Source organism: Mauremys reevesii, linkage group 3, assembly GCF_016161935.1.
Source record: "Mauremys reevesii isolate NIE-2019 linkage group 3, ASM1616193v1, whole genome shotgun sequence".
NCBI lineage: Eukaryota > Metazoa > Chordata > Testudines > Geoemydidae > Mauremys > Mauremys reevesii.
In genome coordinates, this window is record NC_052625.1 from 192,994,979 (window position 1) to 193,015,077 (window position 20,099).

Below are 20,099 nucleotides of genomic sequence, written 5' to 3' on the forward strand. Positions count from 1 at the left end.
GCCATTAATGTTGCTTGTGCTCTTGTAGAATGAGCCTGCACCCATTGAAGCAGAGGAAGATTAGAGAGCTCATAGAATGAGATACAACTTGAGATCTATTTAGGGATCCTCAGAGGATAGAGCTTGACCTCAAACTCTTTTTCTGACTGGATTTATCCTTTGCAGATAAAAGACTACGGCTTGTCACGCTTCAAGGGAATGAAGTCTCCTATTTTCAAATGCAAGTGGTTTTGGGGGGAAAAAAAACAGGTAAGTGAATTGACTGGTTCAGGTGAAACTCTGAAACGAGTTTGGCTGTGAACTTAGGATGTAAATGCAATGAGAAATGGAATATGGCATAAGACAGATCTGTCATCAGTGCTCTGAGCTCGCCCACCCTCCTGCCTAAGGTGATGGCCACTAGGAATGCAACCTTCACAAGCAGGAAAGACATGGAACATGTAGCCACTGATTAGAATGGAGAGTCAGCACTGAAAAAAACAACGTTTAAGTCCCACTGAGGAGTAGGTTTCCTTACTGGAGGACAGATTCTGATTAGACTCTTCCAGACTCGGGTAGTCAGTGAGTGAGTGAAAACTGAATAACCATGTGAAGTTGGGTGGTACATACTGATTGCTGCCAGGTAAACCCCAAAAGAGTTCATGGGAAAACCCACTGTTTTGAGGGAAATAAGATAGTCCAGAATAAGGGGAATACCTGCAGCTTCTGGGAATATATACTTTTCTGTTGCACCCAGAGAAAAACTTTCCACTTGGCTAATACCTGGTCTACACTAGAAAATTAAGTCGGCATAACTACATTACTCACGGGTGTGAAAAATCCATACTTGTGAGTGGTATAGTTAAGCAGACCTAAGTCCCTGTGCAGACAGTGCTAGGTTGATGGAATAATTCTTCCATCAACCTAGCTACTGCCTCTCAGGAAGGTGGTTTACTTAGGCTAAGAGAATCTGGCACAGGCAGTGGTGAGCTGGAGCCAGTTCGCGCGAACCAGTTGTTAAATTTAGAAGCCAGTTTAGAACCGATTGTTAAAGGGGTGGGCAAACTCCGGCCCACGGGACCGTCCTGTCCGGCCCGCCTGAGCTCCCGGCTGGGGAGGCTCCCCCGACCCCTCCCTTGCCTCCCCCACCCCTTTTCGCAGAGCCTAGGCAAGCTGCGCCGCCGGCGCCAGCGCTCTGGACTGCTCCTGGGCAGCTCTGCAGTTCCTGCTGCTTTGAGAGGCATGGTAAGGGGATGGGGCTGCGAGCTCCAGCAGGCCGTACGGCATCAATACACGCTGGCCTGAGCAGCATGGTAAGGGGGCCGGGCCGTGGCTGTGAGGAGGGGTTGGATAAGGGGCAAGAAGTGGTTGGAGGTGGCAGAGGTTCTGGGGGGGCGGTCAGGAGATGGGGACCGGGGCAGGGGTTAGGTAGGCGTGGGAATTCCAGGGGTCTGCTGGGAATGAAGTTGGGGAAGTCAGAGGACAGGGAGCGGGGCGAGTTGGTTAGGGGGTGCAGCCCTTGGGGGCAGTTAGGGTGGGGGGTCTCGGGCTTGTACTCACTAGGCAGCTCTTAATAACCGGTTCCCTACTGGGAACTCAACAGCACTGAAGGACCCGCTGCCGAAGTGCCGCCGAAAACCCGGAGCGAGTGAAGGACCCACCGCCTAAGTTCAAGCAGGGAACCGGTTATTAACATTCTGGCAGCTCATCACTGGGCATAGGTAGTGTCTACACGCTGTTATCCTGTCTTCAACAATGAAAAAACTGGCTTTTGAAATGACACGTGTGATTCTGGAAAGAAATTCAATTAGCTATTTGAATTCCACCATGTTGAAAAAAAATAGCTGTACATGCTTAATAGCTATGGACTTTGGCATTATCTAATCTTAAAACTTTAACTATTCAGAACTCTGCCTTCCATTTCATATAATCTTTTTCTGTTCTGACATGAAATTAATACCCAATACCCAGATTACAAAAAGAGTTATTTACAGTTTCAGTTCAATCACTGCATTTTGTAAGTGATACAGCATGAAACAGTTTAGAAGACAGTTCTGTACTAACTATAGTACATACATTTGTGATCAATAAATTGATTTAAAATAGGTAGCATTATTTCTGGATGTTTGGAACATAAGAAAAGCAACTTCAAAGGCAAAAAGTGTTTCATTAGATCATGAGACAATCCCTTCCATTTTTTTCAGATTCTTAAAAAAAAAAAAAAAAAACCACCACCCCACACCACAAGCCACCTTGATATCACCTATAGGAGTGCTGCCCAAAACTCTCCAAAAGCCTTGGGTGTACAGAAATGTGAACTCCACTCTTAATTTCCTGCTAAGATCACCTCTTCCTTTCTTAGCAAATGGATGGTATAACAACATGAACAGAATACTTTTCTTTCCTGGTTAAATCCCTGCCTCTGCCAGGTACAGAATTATAACCCAACAACCTGATGTGTGGTTAAATCAGGTACATTTTACAAGAATTATAGCCCTCAGAAGCCAAACCTTCAGCGTCCAAACATCTAACTTGTCAGCATATCTCCCTGATCTAGAGAATCTATATAAACTGACTCCCAATTATCCAAGCCTATTTTTTTTAATCACACAAGCAATTTGGATATTTGGAATTCTACTGCATAACACTTGCATGTAATAGGTTCAGTATTGACCACAAGAGGGAGTTGCACTACTACTTCTACATTCACTAAACACCATCTGTACATAGTGGTCCCTAAGGAAGCTGCATAGAAACACTCACAAACATAACCACTACAATAAAAAATGGGATAAAAATAGTGATTTTCAGGTGCCTAAATAGAGGAGAAACTGACCCAAGCAAGCAAGCTCACTCCCAACCTTCAGTCAAAAAGAATCCAGTTCTGCTGCTAACAAACACTTACCAATTGTAAGCTTGAATATTGTTCTAACACTGATGTTACATAATTTAAATCAAATGACCCACTGGCCACACATTTAAAACTATCGGCTGTAAATGAAAGATAGATACATGAATGTTGGTCTATATCTGTCTTCTCTTCAAGCTCTTCAAGGCAGGGACTGTTTTAATCTGTGCATGTACACTCCTGGCTGAGGTCTGTAGCTGCTGCAGCTATAGAATATACATTATGTAGCAGCAGCAGCAGCAAATATAGTAGCAGAAGTAATAAATATTACTACGAAGAAGGTCCCAGTCAATTAATTTACCATCTATTTCTGCTTAGATTCTAAACGGCTTGGGGCAAGGACTGTCTTTTGGTTCTGTTTGTATAGAACCTAGCTCAACGGGATCATGGTACAAGCTGGGGCTCCTAAGCACTATGGTTATACAAATCAAATAATGATGATGATGATGAGCAGGGGTAATGAACAGTAAGAAAGAAAAGACAGAAGAAACAAAGAGCTTACAACAGAAAGATTATACAGTTACTCAGGTTAGTCTATGCATTTTAAATATTAAAACAAAAGCTTTTTAAACTGAACTAATTATTGAACCTCTTCTGACAGCCACTGGGAAGAGAGATCTCTTGAGGGATTCAATCTGGCATAGTTTATTATTTTTCTAACACAGACAAGCACGTTCATAGAATTCTCTCAAGCCTGAGAGAGAAGGGAATTACGTTATTGTCATTTATATAATATCTTCTGTCTCAAGATTTACCAAGGAGCAATTTGGTCCCTCATTGAAATCAGCAACCTGTAAGGCAAGCCACATTGGGTATGTTTTCTGTTTTGTAATGGTTTCCTGGCATTGTTCATATTCCTGGTCTTGCATACGGTTTTGTGTCTAAACAGCACCAATTCCCCCCTTTGTCAGCTTTATCCTAAATGACACTAGAATTATCATCATGACAGCAGCTCTACGGAAGTGTCCTGCTGTATGATTGGTGGAATGCAGATTATCAGCTACTATACCGTTTTTCTAGATACAGGGAGTCCTCAGATTTACAACGCCCAAATTACGTTGGACGCCACTTACGTTGCTTTTCAATTGACTGCCTGTTTCGCCCCTATGACATTGTTTCACCCTTACAATGCTAGATTTGCATAAAGTTGCTTGAAATCACTTCCTGGTTGCATTATAGTGGAATGGAGCTGGAAGGGGTCGCTTCTGATTGGCTTCGAGGCAGCAGGGTAGCTTGTTGCCAGGTATGGTTGCTACTTATTTTTGATTGGCTCCTGGCCCTGGGCTCAGCCAATCAGAAAGCTTGAACAGTGAATGGCTGAGACTCAACATGTGTGCCCGTTTCCCTGGCTTTCTGAGCAGCATATGTGAGTTTATATGATTATTTGAATGCTGTTTACAAAATACAGTGTACAGTAAATACATTGATGTTGCAACATGTGTCATCTATAATTCATTTAGTACAAAAATCTGGGTTACTGTGGTAAAAATAGCGTATCAAACCTTGGTTCAGGAACCAATCCCCCCTTCATACCATTGATTCCTATGGGAAAAGCAGTTTCGAATTACAATGCAATTTTCAGGAACGAATTGTGTCGTAAATCGGAGGACTCCCTGTATTGAACTCTTGAGAGGATCCAGAAAAAAGTCAAAAATGTTACTAACATTAGTCCTTGCAACAGCCACCACATTTACAGGATCAATCCTCCCAGCACACCAGCGTCATTAAGTCACTTGGAAACCGGATGGAAAAGGACAATGACAATGCCTGCATCTATATCAAACATATACACTACTACATTTGAACACAAACAGCTGAAGGATGCCAGGAATGAAAAATAGCATCAGGTAACTTGTTTAAATATTGTCTTAGATCTTTTACATTCTGTAAGGCTGCTTGGTATGATTCATTGCATCATGTGATACAAAGAATTCAGATCTTGGTTGTAAAGATTTGGGAATGGCAATTTCTTAAACATTTTACTACTAATGTAAATGAAAACTGCCTTTTGAATGAGCAATATTCTCTATCTGTGTGGATAAAGAACTTATCACTATTATACCTAAGCATTAACTATGCATTAAAAATATGAGATTTGCCTGGAGGAGTAAAAAAACTACTTATGTATTGTGATTTTAGAAGTCATCTTTAAGCCATAATCTGCAAAAGCACTTGCTCTGTTTATTAAAAATTATGAAAACAAATTCTACAGGTCAATGAGGCTTAACCCTAAACATCTGAAAATATGAGGATTGCTCTGTGTTGCGGATATACAAGGCCCTTTTTTGCAACCTGTATTATTCTGGGGAGGATATCAGCTCCCCTTAATAGGTCACACTTATCTGAAGAGCTGGAGCCAGGTCAAACTGCATATTTAAAAAAAAAAAAACCCACAATAAAACACTGCTGGTTTCCATGTAGCTAATGATATTGTCCCCCATATAATAGAGTATCAGAGAGCCTCCCAAATGCTTAAAAATAGAAGGAATAATAAATCTCCCTTCCCTCCTTTGTAGCCTTTAGGAGAAATAGCTAGAAAAACGTGCAGATTTGAGACAGTTGAGCTGAAGAATAAGTTTTGCACTTCACTCTGAAAATGGCTGCTTCTGGGGTCATGCTTACCTTTTCCATAGGTTCCATACTACAGTTCCTGTGAAAGTTCCTTCTTTCCACACTCACAAGCCACCCCACTACATGTTGAAAGTTTGACTGAGTAAAGCAGCTGTCATGGGAGGATATGGTTGAGCTTTCAGGTAGGTAGGGACAATGTCATGAAAGGTTTTCAATATCAAGACAGAGCTCTTTAATTGAACTCTGTATTCAGTACGCTAATGCAATGGGGTGGTGTGTTCATGATTATCTGTACTGCTCAGCAAATAGCTACGAAGTTTGATCTACTGCACATTTGTTGCTACTTTGATTTGTTCAAAGGTTCAATAATAAAAGACAGAATATTTTGCAAGAAAAGGCAAGCCCTAAAAATCTGGTCTACTAACGCAACTCTCATCTAAGCCTGGCTCCTGTGTGTGAACTTACAGGTGATCAGCCAGAAATAACTTGAGTCCACATAGCAAAACAACCACCAGGCAAAGATCACATGTACAAACCATAAAGAACTAGGAAGTATTTTTAGGAAATTAGTAAATTATGTTCCATTACACATTAAAGTACATGTTATTCCTTGAATAACTTATAGACTAATATTTGCTAAACACTAGGTCTTTGTTAATTTAACATTTTGCTATTCCTAAGACAGAAAACCTCTAAACTAAAAACTTTAGAGACAGAAAATCATGCCTCCCTCACCATTTTTCAACATTTTTGCAATGTTTCAGTCAAAAAAAAGGTTTCATTTGGGCCAAATGCCAGGGGATTAGTTCTATAACATAACTTACCTCTTCATTAATGTCAATAACATCCCCCACCTTGAGCTCCATTTCATCCTCGTTCTGTGGAATATACTCAAACAGCACTTTACACTGCCGCTTCTTTAACTCTGGTGGAAGGGACATTATAAAAACATAATTAAAGTGAAACTGCCTAAAAATAAATTGTGTACTTTTCCATATTCAAATCTTTCAAGGATCATATTTGAAGAGAACACCTGTAAATCATCCCAAGGAGCTAACTACACTTCCTTAGTTTCTAGTTTTCCAGTTGTCCATTTACAGCAGTATAAATCCAGCTTGCCCTGAGCTAGGTAGACCTTTACAAATACTGACTGGTTCCATTTGTGAGCTTTATACTCTGCTGATTACAAGGGAGTAAACAGTGTACTATCAATTACTAGCGCATTAATACAAAGTTTTATTGACATAATTGAGTCATAGATTAGCCGTTCTATTATTTTTCAAGCTACTTCCTGTGAGAAGAGTGCAACAATCAAAAGCACTGTCAGCTACATGCTACCTACAGCATTGATCTAGGTGAAAGGAGTAATTCTGGTGCACATTTATGAATCTGAAGTTTTATGACTACACTTTCGCACAAACACCCATCCCTACAAAAATGTCAGACGATCTGCAGAGGAATGAAATGCTAACATCCTTTGCATGAAATAAACATACCTTGTAAGGTATTAATTTGGGAGTAATGATAATATTTATTTTGCCTGAACATTCAGAACCTGATTAAAAAAAAAAGGTGTGTGTTTCACTGGACTCGGGGGAGTAAAAACTTTTCCCAGTTCCAGCATGTAAATCAGGATACAAAGCCTATCACTCAATCAATCAGTATTAAGTGGCACAAAAAGAATCTAGGAAGAAAAGGCAACCCACTATAGGATATTTCACAGATGAAAGATACAAAGCTATACAAATATTAAAGGACAGAAGGCATCATGGTAAGAGACAGCTCAAGCAGCTTGCAGTAGCACCAGAAGCCAAATTTGTACATGTCACAAAGTTACAGTTTTCCAGATTAATATTGAAATGACACTACCGTAGAAGTCTTGATGGTTTCTTCTTTCCCACTAGAAGTAGAACTTCTAGAAGTAGTTTTCCAGCTAATAAGAAGATCATAAACTTTCCAAGGCAACTTCCATCTTGAATGAACATTTTCATTCTGGGTGAATTAACAGGAGTGTTGTATGTATGATACAGCAGGTAACTATCCTGCTTTATTCAGCATTGGTGATGCCTCAGCTGGAGTACCGTGCCCAGGTTTGGGCACCACACTTTAAAAAAAAAAAAGACGTGGACAAATGGTAGAGTGTGTCCAGGGGAGAGCAACAAAAATAAGAAGTTTAGAAAATCTGACCTATGAGGAAAGGTTAACAAACTGGGCATGATTAGCCTTGAGAAAAAAACGACTAAAAGTGGGACCTGACAAGCATCTTCATAGATGTTAAGTGCTGTTATAAAGAGGCTAGCGATCAGTGGTTCTCCATATCCACTGAGATAGGACAAGTAGTAATACGATTAATCCGCAGCAAAGGAAATTTAGATTAGACATTGGGGAAAACTTTCCCCCTATAAGGGTGGCTAAATTCTGATATAGGTTACCAAGGGAGGTTTTGGAAACCCCATTATAGAAGGTTTTTAAGGACAGGTTAGACAAACACATGTCAAGGATGGTCTATTAATACTTGGTCCTGCCTCAGTAGGGTGGGCTGGACAATGAGGTCCCTTGGAGGCCTCCTGAGGTCACTTCCAGCCCTACATTTCTCTGATTTTATTATTTGTATTCCAGTACTGACCACCCACTGCTGGGTGATGTCAACACATTGAGACATTGAGGGAAAAATCTTTTCCCTAATCTGCCCCATTTCCATACTGATCCAATACCATTGCTGCCGAGACAATATACCCACCGGGCCAGAAATAGATTTTGGTTCAGTGCAAGAGTGTGTTTTAAAATAAACAAACAAACATCCCAATCAAGGAGTGTTCTTGTGTTACTGATTACTGAAAGTGTAAAGGGCCTCATTGGCCTCTCCTGCCCCTCTGCTATCTTCCAGGCAGCTCCAGTTGCCCTCCCTCACATGGTGGGATGAGGGGGATGTGCCTACACATGCTTTGTGACCCTCTTGGGTCAGGAACGGAGGCCAGCAAGAATTAAAAAACTGGCTGAATGTGTGGTCAAACGTAACATGGTTCCACCAATCTACTTAAAGGGACAGTGCTGGAGAGGCTAAATGGTACAGAAGCAGCTTGTGGTGTTCTGGTGATGTACTAGTACTTCATGTAATTTCATAATTATGATTCACCTAGAACAGTGGTCCCTAAACTGTGGGGAATGCCCCCTGGGGGGCACAAAGGAACGTTCAGGGTACTGCAATGGGGCCCAGGTCAGCCCCCATGAGAGGTTGGGAAGGATCACCACCCAGCTCCACTCCAGCCCAGCCCCAGCACGGCCCGCAATCCCAGCTCAAAGCCCGACCTGGCTCCTAGCCTCTGACCTGGCTCCTGCAGGGGCATGGACAGATTACGGTATGGATGGTGGTGGTGGAGAAAACATGACAAAATGTTTGGAGACCACTCATCTAGAGGGCCATTTCACCAGTAGAAAGCCATAGCTATGAAATGTAGGCCTCACTTCATAGCTAAAATGTCGCTTTTATTCTAGCACTTTATAGCCATACCCATGTATTAAGCCTTCCAGGGATGGAAGATACTATTAAGTGAATTTTGATGATACTTTGCTCAATTTCAAAAATATTTTAACTCAGTACAATAGAGCATCTTTTAATAATATGGCTCCAAGCAGGATCTTGTCACATGAAAGAGCTCTTCGTCTGCCCTGCAACGGCTTACCAAGGCTGCTGAGTCAGCCACATTTTGGACTAAGGAAGTTAGTAATCTTTCTTCTCTAAAGGTCATGAGGGGAGCAGTCCCAAAATTGGGTCTGAAGTTCCCTCAGATGCTGACTCAAGTTCCTGACCAGTTTTCTTGATGACATCTAAATCAAGAGGAAATTACACCACATTTCTGCCTTGTGCTCAAAGAAACTGGTTTCCAAGCTTCCTTAAGAATGCTTCTTCTTTGTCAAGCTTACACAGAACATTCATATTCTGCTCCTGGAGAGAAGCTCATTCAGATGCTCAAGGCAGTCAAAGATAAACATGCCACTTAAGATTAATATAGTAAGCATGAACAAAAGGAGATTGCTGATCATTCAGGGAAACGTACATTTCCACTCAATCTGACAAGTATACTAGCCTTTCAGTGCAAGTTCTACACATCATAGAATCTCAGGGTTGGAAGGGACCTCAGGAGGTCATCTAGTCCAACCCCCTGCTCAAAGCAGGACCAAACCCAACTAAATCATCCCAGCCAGGGCTTTGTCAAGCCTGACCTTAAAAACCTCTAAGGAAGGAGATTCCACCACCTCCCTAGGTAACCCATTCCAGTTCTTCACCACCCTCCTAGTGAAAAAGTTTTTCCTAATGTCCAACCTAAACCTCCCCCTCTGCTGATCCACTCCTTCAGAGGCATTTCCAGTTGACAGGTCAACAGTATATAACATTTTATGAATTCATATTCTCTTGGTCAAACAGTGGAATATAAAAAACTTGGTCACCAGAAATCCTATAAAAGGGAATTTTCAGTATTGCTAGTTTGCTTTCCCCGATCTCTTAGGTCAGTCTGTGTACAGCATAATGTCTGTATCTGATGACAAGAGGTAAGAAGAAAATTCAGTGAAATTTTCAATTAACACAGCATAATGTGGCTAACTCAATTGGTGAAAAATACGGGCAAGTTAAAGAAGGATAGTAAAATAATACCAGGTGGCAGCTTAAGAGCCCTAACAACAGCGCTGTGCTCAGAGAACGACTAGATTCCTATGAATGTAGGCATGAGGAATTACTTAAGCTCAGTACCAGTGTGGACACAAGAACAAATGGATATAAACTGGACACTAGTTTAGACTTGAAATTAGATGAAGGTTTCTAACCATTAGAGAAGTGAAGTTCTGGAACAGCCTTCCAAGGGGAGTAGTGGGGTCAAAAGACATATCTGGCTTCAAGACTAAGCTTGATAAGTTTATGGAGGGATGGTATAATGGTATAGCCTAATTTTGGCAATTAATTCGTCTTTGACTACTAGCTGTAAATATGCCCAATGGCTTGTGATGGGATGTTAGATGGGGTGGGATCTGAGTTACTACAGAGAATTCTTTCCTGGGTGTCTGGCTGGTGAGTCTTACCCACATGCTTAGGATTTAGCTGATCACCATATTTGGGGTCGGGAAGGAATTTTCCTCCAGGGCAAATTGGCAGAAGCCCTGGGGGGTTTTCACCTTCCTCTGCAGTGTGGGGCATGGGTCACTTGCTGGAAGGTTCTCTGCACCTTGAAGTCTTTAAACCATGATTTGAGGACTTCAGTGGCTCAGACACTGGTTTGATACAGGAGTGGGTGGGTGAGATTCTGTGGCCTGCATTGTGCAGGAGGTCAGACTAGATGATCCCTTCTGACCTTAAAGTCTATGATTCTATGTTACTAGTCATCAAGAATTTATTTAACACTATGACCTATAAGTAGCACTTGTCTTCCTCTCAGCTCTGGCACAGGTTGGGTGTCCAGACTGATACAGTAGGAAAAACCAAGTTACCCATAAAGTTATTTTTCTCCTGTAACTGTGAGGTCAGGCTGGGCACTGAACTCAAGAAGGGTCCACAGAAATACAATACATTGGGCCATGAAGCACCTGAGACCCTATGAAAATTGAACAGCATTTCCCCAAGGTGCAGTTTCCAGAGACCTACATATATTTTGGGATGGTACCTGGCTGAGGTTAGAAAATCAGAGACGGCCGTTGCTGTATTCAGAGTTCCTACAGGAACACTTTGCCCAGATGCATACTCAATTTGGGATCCCTGATTAAACACATTAACAGAGAAATGTAGGACTGGGAGGGACCTCGAAAAGTCATCAAGTCCAGCCCCCTGAGCTATGGTAGGCCCAAGAAAACCTAGACCATCCTTGAGAGATGTTGGTCCTCCTTGTTTTTAAGTACTTCCAAAGATGGGGACTCCACGACTTCTCTTGGAAACCTATTCCAGAGTTTAAACTACCCTTATAGTTAAATCTCCCTTGCTGCAGGTTAAGCCCATTACTTTTTGTCCTACCTTCAGTGGACATGGAGAACAATTGATCACCATCCTCTTTATAACAGCTGTTACCACACTGGAAAACTTATCAGGTTGCCCCTCGGTCTTCTTTTCTCAAGCCTAAATATGCCCAGTTTAAGCTTTCCTCATAGATCAGGTTTTCTAACCCTTTAATCATTTTTGTTGCTCTCCTCTGGACTCTCTCCAATTTGTCCACATCTTTCCTATATTGTGGTGCCTAGCTGGGGCCTCACGAGTGTGAGTAGAGCAGGACAATTACCCCGTCTCTCACATACAACACTCCTGTTAAAACACCCTGGGACAGGGAATGTTTAGATAGACACGATCAGGTTTATTTCCTTATTTTGGCTTGCAGATTTCCTCTATGGTATTTTTGTTTTGTAACGTAAACCTGGACCCCAGCGATCCATTCCTGGTGCCTAACCCCTTTTCAGTTACTCTAAAAAAAAAATCTAGCAATAGCCTGATTTTCCTGATGTGTTTCCTTTCTTCTTTTTTTAAATAAAATTTACCTTTTTTAAGAAACTGATTAGTTTTGTGTCTTAGAAAGTCTGTGCATATGTTTTTCAATTAGCTGGTGGCAACAGCTGGGTTTCCCTTGTTTGTTTTCTTTCTCGGCTTCCCCGAGGGAAGGGTGGAAAAGCCGAGGGACCTCAGGGAAAACTTTCCAAGTGAGTTTTTCCACAATTTGCAAGAGGCAGTTTTTCACTTGGGTGGTAGCAGCGTTTACCAAGCAAAAGACAGAGAAAAGTTGTAACCTTGGGAGTTTAATACCAGCCTGAAGTGGCCAGTATTAATTTTTAGAATCCTTGCGGACCCCCACCTTCTGCACTCAAAGTGCCAGAGTGGGGAATCAGCCCTGACACCTCCCTTTTCAAGTTCAGCTACCAATATCTTTGAGAATTGTATTAAGGCAAAAAAGGAGGGCCCTGAACCTCCAGCATTTGTGCCCAGAAGACACAAACAAAAACCTGCAATGGGATTGGTTGATGAGAAACTGAAGATAAATCCTGCAGGTTCCAGTAGCAAATTCACCCTAAATGACAGCTGGATTACAGAGGTCAAAGATTCAATGTGGAAAATAAACCTAACATTTTTGGGGTCTTTCAGGCCCAGCATCTGTGAAAACTACTAGAGGCCTTGAAAACTACAAAATATAAAAACATAAAAACGGCCATACTGGGTCAGACCAAAGGTCCATCTAGCCCAGTATTCTGCCTTCCGACAGCAGCCAATGCCAGGTGTGTCCCAGAGAGAATGAAAGAACAGGTAATCATCAAGTGATCCATCCTGTCACCCGTTCCCAGCTTCTGGCAAATAGAGGCAAGGGATACCATCCCTGCCCATCCTGGTTAATAGCCATTGCTGAACCTATCCTCCATGAACTTAACTAGTTCTTTTTTGAACTCTGTTATAGTCTTGACCTTCACAACATCTTCTGGCAAGGAGTTCCACAGGCTGACTGTGCATTGTGTGAAAAAAATACTTCCTTTTGCTTGTTTTAAACCTGCTGCCTATTAATTTCATGTGGTGACCCTTAGTTCTTGTGTTATGAGAAGGAGTAAATAAATAACACTTCCTTATTTACTTTCTCCACACCAGTCAGGATTTTATAGACCTCAACCATAGCCCCCCAAGTTGTCTCTTTTCCAAGCTGAAAAGTCCCAGTTTTATTAAACTTTCCTTATATGGCAGTCATTCCATATCCCTAATAATTTTTGTTGCTCTTTTCTGAACCTTTTCCAATACCTATTTTTGAGATGGCGTGACCAAATCTGCACGCAGTATTCAAGATGTGGGTGTACCATAGATTGATACAGAGACAATATGATCTTTTCTGTCTTATTATCTCTCTCTTTCTTAATGAGTCCCAACATTCTGTTTGCTTTTTTGACTGCCACTGCACATTGAGTGGATGTTTTCAGAGAACTATCCACAATGACTCCAAGATCTTTCTCTTGAGTGGTAACAGCTAATTTAGGCCCCATCCTTTTATATATATAGTTTTCCATAAATAGATTATGTTTTCCAATGTGCATTACTTTATATTTATCAACACTGAATTTCATCTGCCATTTTGTTGCCCAGTCACCTAGTTTTATGAGATCCTTTTGTAGCTCTTCTCAAGATTGTTAAGCCCCAAGCAGACTGAATAGTTTTGAATCATCTGAAAATGTTGCCACCCTCACTGTTTACCCCTTTTTCCAGATCATTTATGAGGACCTTCCCTCTTACCCCATGACAGCTTACTTTGCTTAAGAGCCTTTGGTGAGGGACCTTGTCAAAGGCTCTCTCAGAATCTAAGTACACTATACCCACTCGATTCCCCCTTGTCCACATGCTTGATGACCCCCTCAAAGAATTCTAGTAGATTGCTGAGGCATGATTTCCCTTTACAAAAATCGTGTTGACTCTTCCACAACAAATTATGTTCATCTATGTGTCTGACAATTTTGTTCTTTACTATAGTTTCAAGCAGTTTGCCCAGCACTGAAGTCAGGTTTACTGGCCTGTAATTGCCGGGATCATCTCTAGAGCCCTTTTTAAAAATTGGCGTCACATTAGTTATTCTGCAGTCATTTGGTACAGAAGCTGATTTAAGTGATAGGTTACAAACTACAGTTAGTAGTTCTGCAATTTCAAAATCTGAGTTCCTTCAGAACTCTTGGGTGAATACCAACTGGCCCTGGTGACTCATTACTGTTTAGTTTGTCAATTTGTTCCAAAACTACCTCTAATGACACCTCATATTAAACCACCTGAAAAATTCTCCAAAATCGGGGGGGGAAGGGATTGAGTAATTGTTCTGCCCATAAATTAGTTTTTGGGATTACTTGCAGTTTGATAGAATGCATGCTAGAGTGAAAGGAGAAAGGAGTTTTGCCATGTAATATTACTAGGCTTGAGTTAATTAGCACAGGAGACAGTGTCTACAACCCAAGGGATATGAAGTCACAAGATGAAGTCACATCTGCACCACAAAGAACCCTGTGGTCTCCTTTACTATCAGAAAAAGGCTTCCTTAGACTTCTTGAGAGAGAGAACACTTTTCAGTGAGTCTTCTCAACCTGACAGCTCTTTGAAGATGCAGGATTTAGCAATCTTACCGAACTGAAGAAATCTGAATGAACTAGAGAGTGACAATCTGTTATCCTGTCAGAAAGCCTAGGATTCTCAAGCAAGACTTCCCTTGTCAAAATAAATTACCTTAGAAACATTTCTTAAGCACCAGCATGAGCCTGGAATTCTCAGAGACTTCAGGATGCGAGACAGTGCTTCTCTAAAAAGGAGATTTCCAAGAGCAACAGGCTCTATGCTGGCTGCTATGAAGACAGTTATAAGCATTTCCTTCTGATCTAAATTATATCTCATAAATACCTCACCTTTTGTAAGGCACTCTCCCTTCATTGTGGTGAGAGTCAAGCCTCTGTAACCATCTCAAGGTTGTAGAGATCCAGAAACGTATTAGGGCTCTTCTGAAAGTAGTTTTAACCTTACTTTCCAAAGGGTTCTTGGAACAGATGCTCCATGGACCAGCAGGGCAGATATTAATTATATCTGACATCTAATACTTGCACCCTCCCCTCACAACTGCTAACCAGTGTCTTGCATTTTTCTCTTCTTAGACTATAAACTCTTTAGGGAAGGGAACATGACTATTTGTACAGCACTATGCAAACTCACAATGCCATAAAAATTATTTTTAGTACCACTCTACATAGGACAAGGTACATAAAACATTAGAAGAAAGTCTAGCTAAGAGCTCCACTGAACAGACGTTTCCTTTACTTAAGATAGGAAAATGAATGTGATTGCTCAGACAGAACTGAGCCTCTAACAAAGGAGATGACATCACAAATTTGGCTGAGTTCTCCTGCCTCCTTCTGCAGGTAAGAGATCATAGTGTCCAGTGTTCAAAATGGTCTGAAAGATGCAGGATGACCACCACCTGACTATGCCAGTGAACCACCCTGCTCTCCAGGTATTTTGTTGCTGCACTCAGAGCTTCACCCAGGGAGCTGCAAAATGGCAAAGCAGTAAAGTCCTTTCTTCGGTGGAATTTTATGGTGAACAAAATAACATTCTTTAAGTTCTGGATTTTACAGTGGGCCAAATTCTGCTCTCAAATGCGAGTGCACAGGGCTTCTACAGAATGAAATATAAACCTTATGCACATATCTGCAGGCAGAATTTGACCAGGGTATTCCTTCCCTTCAGAGCCCCCTAGCTGGTGAGCAGGACCAGGAAACCTGTCACTCCCCTCCTCCTCCCCCCCTCCACTCCCCAACTCTTAAAGTGATAGTTTGCAGCTCCAACACAGTCCTCAATATAGCACAGCTACATCCATGGAACCACAATGAAGTCAGAGGGCCAAATTCTGCTCAGATATAAATCTACAGTGACTGCAGTGGAGTATCTCACCCATCCCCCAGGTCTCCACGGGTCCTAAAAAAATTCAAGCAACACTGAGTAAAAGTGGTGAGAAAACCAGTATTATAAGCCATTGATCTTGGGTACCTTATATAAGGCAAGGAAAGGGGGAGCTACCTACTCTTTTTGAAGCTTTTGGATTGAGGATGAGGTTGAAATCCTCCCGCTGGAAGACCGTAGGTGCTCATGCGCTGCACAAGGCTTGCTACAGTTCCATGCCTCTCCCTCTTGATTGGCAAACCATCATCCTTAGGTTCTGGGTCCTTCTTAACTTCCTGGTGGAAAAGAGAAGGCAGAACAAATTTACAAAACTGAGGGGTAATTTAAGTACTCCTTGTTCCAGGGTGTAACGGGTTGTATCGGAGAAAACACTTTCCAGTTGTACAACATCTATCATCCAAGCATCTCAAGGTACTTTAACATGAATCCTCTCTATACCCTTGTAAGTTAGATGTTATTTCCAATTTACAGATAGGTAAACTGAGTTACCCAGAAGAGTCCAGAAGCAGGAAAAGAAACCAGGTGTCCTGAATTCTGGTCTACTACTCCAATCTCTATAGAAAACTGCTGCATGCACTGAAATGTGGGAAAATCAATATCAAAGCTGCATTATAACATATTTATGCTTCCATAGAGGTCAGTATTTCAGTGTAAATTATGAAGAAGTGAAAGAATTTATAAATATTTTCCATATCATCTACTCTTTTTAGAATTTACATTATAGCAGTTCCTATAGTCCTCAATCATCACCCCATGGTGCAGGGTATTTTATAAACCATGCAATGAGAGAGAGAGTCCCTGCCCCAAAGAACTTACAGTCTTGGTTAATGACAAGATGCAGTGATGTATAAAATAAACAGGAGGAAAGAGAAAATGAGCTAACAATAATATAAGCAAGTTTATGCATAGATTTTCTGGACATTTAGATTGCCAAGTTCTTACCTGATATAAAATGTTTAAGATCTAATTTGGAAACGGCCCAGTAGTAAAGCCATAGGCCTGATCTGATGGCACAGGAGAGCTCCATAAATAAGAACCAACATTTTTTGACAGAAGAGACTCAATTTTTTCAGCAATTAATCCAGTGAATCAGGTCACTTAAACACCATAGTGCTTTTATTTGTAAAAATAATTACTATTTTGAATAAAGTATATATGCACCCTGAAAGTTTATTGCATGCTCAGTAGTTCCTGACAAGGTACTAGAAAATATAAAGAGAAAGTCTTGCATATAACATCAGCACTGAACACTTATCACCTCCCTAGTGAATTCAGCAACCAGTGCTGTAGATTTAGATGTTGTACTTAAAGTAACAGAAAAACAGTTGAAGCAATGCACACTTATTTACTAAGTGATATCAGCTGAATCCTTAAATGGAGGCATGAGTCTTGTTTATATATTGAAATATAACTTCACTAAACACATTAGACACAGATCCAGCAGGAAATGTATTGCAGCTTTCCATGTCATGAAAATCCAGAGCTGTAGTTCCTAGCAGAGCTACTCAGCTGGGCTAGAGAGACATTGAAACTCTCCAGGTCTAATATGAAAAGGACAAGGCTTTCACATCAAGGAGATTCTCTTCACCACTTCCTGTTGGAAACGTGATTCACAAAAATCAAACTGAGATCAATGTTCATAATTTTTTGTGGGTAAGGGAGTTCCTTTCCTCCCTGCTCTGTTCTATGAACCCTCCTGCTTGCCTGTAGGCCTGCTCAGCAGTAGCTACACTGAAAAAAAACCCTCTTCCAGAGTCCACAGAGAAGTCCCAGACAGTGAAGTTGCCTAGATATCTTAGTGCTGGGCACCAATATAAGCCCCTAGAATGGAGATTCTCTCACTCTGTCTCCCATTATTTCTTTTTTTCCTGGTCCCCTGAAAGTTTCATTCACTCCCTGGCACTGTGTAGATTCAAGGACTTACCAGTAAACACAAAAAAGTTTATGGCAGAACCTGAAATAAAACTTAAGTGCTTATCCTGCAAGACTAAGTCAACAAGATCATTTATCTGTATTTACTTGAAAATTTCCTTCTTTCTAGTAGGATGGTTCACAGAACGACAATGGATCTTCAGTCAGCTTGCAGCTTTGGGCACAGAACCAGATCCATTCATCACCAGCAGCAAGGTAACAACAGAATATTGGAGACTATCGGTTTGCAAGAGGAGCCTTTGCTACAGAACCTACCTAGCTGGCTGGCTGCAGAGTAAGTACAGGTTTCCATATAGGCATAGGGAGCTCTCATCTGCCCCTATGCTCTGTGTGTGACTACAGAGGCAGCAGCTGCTGCTGCACCTCAGTGAGAGAGAAGGAGGCTAGAAGGCAAGGGAAACCCTTTCACAAGCAGCCCAGCTGAAGCTTAGGCCAGTTATTCCAATGGGGGTGGGGGGTGGAATCAGAATTTGTTAAGGTATGCTTTAAAGCAGGGACATCCAGAAAAACCTGCAGGCAACTGAGGGGGTGCAACTAACCAGGCAGGCTCTTTGGTGGGACAGTCCCTGGCTGCCAGTGATGGGTAAGTCTGGTTTTGCCACCAGAGCCTCTTCCGTAATTTAAGACATCAGTGGGGCTTCCTGTGCCTCAGAATGGGATTACTCACATGAATACCTGTTCCAGGACTGGGCTGTGCATGCACCAGTTATGTACAGCACTTCACAAATAGTATTAATTACTCTTTACCATGCCCCTGTGAGGTATGCATTTTAACCACCATTTTACAGATGGAAATGTTGAAGCACTGATATTAAGCATCTTGTTCATGGCCACAGATGAAGGCCACATCCAAGCCAGCATTCAAACTCAGGTTCCTGAGTCCCAATCCTGTGTTCAGTCCACTTGACCATAAATCCATATTTCACATCAATACACTGACAACAGGCAGAAAAACAATAAGAAACTGTTGCTATATTCATGTCCACTTTATTTTAAATTAATCATAAAACTTTGAGATCCACTAAAATCTTTATCTGTTTCCTGCATATATGCAATTTCTGAACATCTATGCAGAATCTGATGATAAGACTACTTTTCATTGCTAGAGTAACAGAACTGTAATTTCCAAACTATGCCATATCAGAATCAGAAACCTCTGAATTTTGGGTAGTATTTTATTCATTTTAATAAAGTTCCTCTATCAAAGCTGTAACAGCAAAGTGACTGACAAAACAGTTGGCTTGGCATGGCCTTAAGTGACTAGAAAGTTCCAGCATTTAGAATCCTTCGAAGTTTTAAGTTTACTTATATTAATTTAATATACATTTTATTTTTTAAAAATGCCAAACAAGAGGACCTTTTAAAGCAACTTATATTTAGTTGTAACTGATTTTATTAATTAATAGGGTGTAACTGGAATGGGTACCCTTCATATTGTGCAATTTCAGACAAACAGATTTGTATTTCAAAAGGTGCAGAGGACACTTGCCTTTCAACTGCATGCAAGTCGGCTTTCAGCTTACAAGCTGCAAAGGAGACTGAAGTCCCACTTTTCTGGACCTGGCTATGACCAATGTCACACCACAAGACCTCCCTGCAGGAACTGAAGTTTCAAGGTAGGCACTTTAGTAAAAAAGCATTTTATACATGGAATTCAAGGCACATGTCTAAAAAAATCAAGTCCTATAACCACCTTGACTGAATTATGACACATTTCTAGGCCTCAGAACTACTTGGCTTGTTATGAATTGAAGCATCAACATCTGCCAGTAAACAGGAATATAAGGACAGAGTACAACATTATTCATAGCTAGAAATTTACTAATCTATTTTATGGCTGACATTAAGGACTGCATCAGCATTTCCATTAGTAACACAGATTTTATGCATTTATAACATGGCTCCACAAGTTCACTACAGACTGCATCTTGGCATAAAAAGTCTCAGCGTGGGAGTGACCTCCCACTCCTTTCCTCTGCAAACTTTGGGTCTGGCCACTATTTTTTATAAATAATAGATCAATCTTCTTTAAACAAATATATTAATAACAATATATCTATAATATACTCAATGGTTTATATACACACCTTATTTATTTACATACATACAAATGTACACATAGTATATAGAGAGAATTAGTAGTAACATTTGTCAATTCCTATTCCAACTGTCAACAACTTAACTACAACTCTATACAATAAAAGCAAAAAGCACAATCACGAAAACGGAACCAGACCCAAACAAATTTGAAAGAAGAATTGTTTCTTGGTATTTTAC

General features: G+C 41.0%; 1 protein-coding gene across 2 annotated transcripts in view; it reads right to left on the reverse strand.

Annotated features, from left to right (window-relative positions):
* Window positions 1-20,099, reverse strand: part of LOC120401824 (CD2 associated protein) — a 125,724-nt gene that overhangs the window by 56,260 nt on the left and 49,365 nt on the right. For both annotated transcript variants that reach the window (XM_039532063.1, XM_039532064.1), the window contains exons 3-4: window positions 16,012-16,165; window positions 6,283-6,383 (exon numbers count right to left, since the gene is read on the reverse strand). In XM_039532063.1, the coding sequence (XP_039387997.1) occupies window positions 6,283-6,383; window positions 16,012-16,165 (255 nt within the window). The remainder of the gene's footprint in view (window positions 1-6,282; window positions 6,384-16,011; window positions 16,166-20,099) is intronic.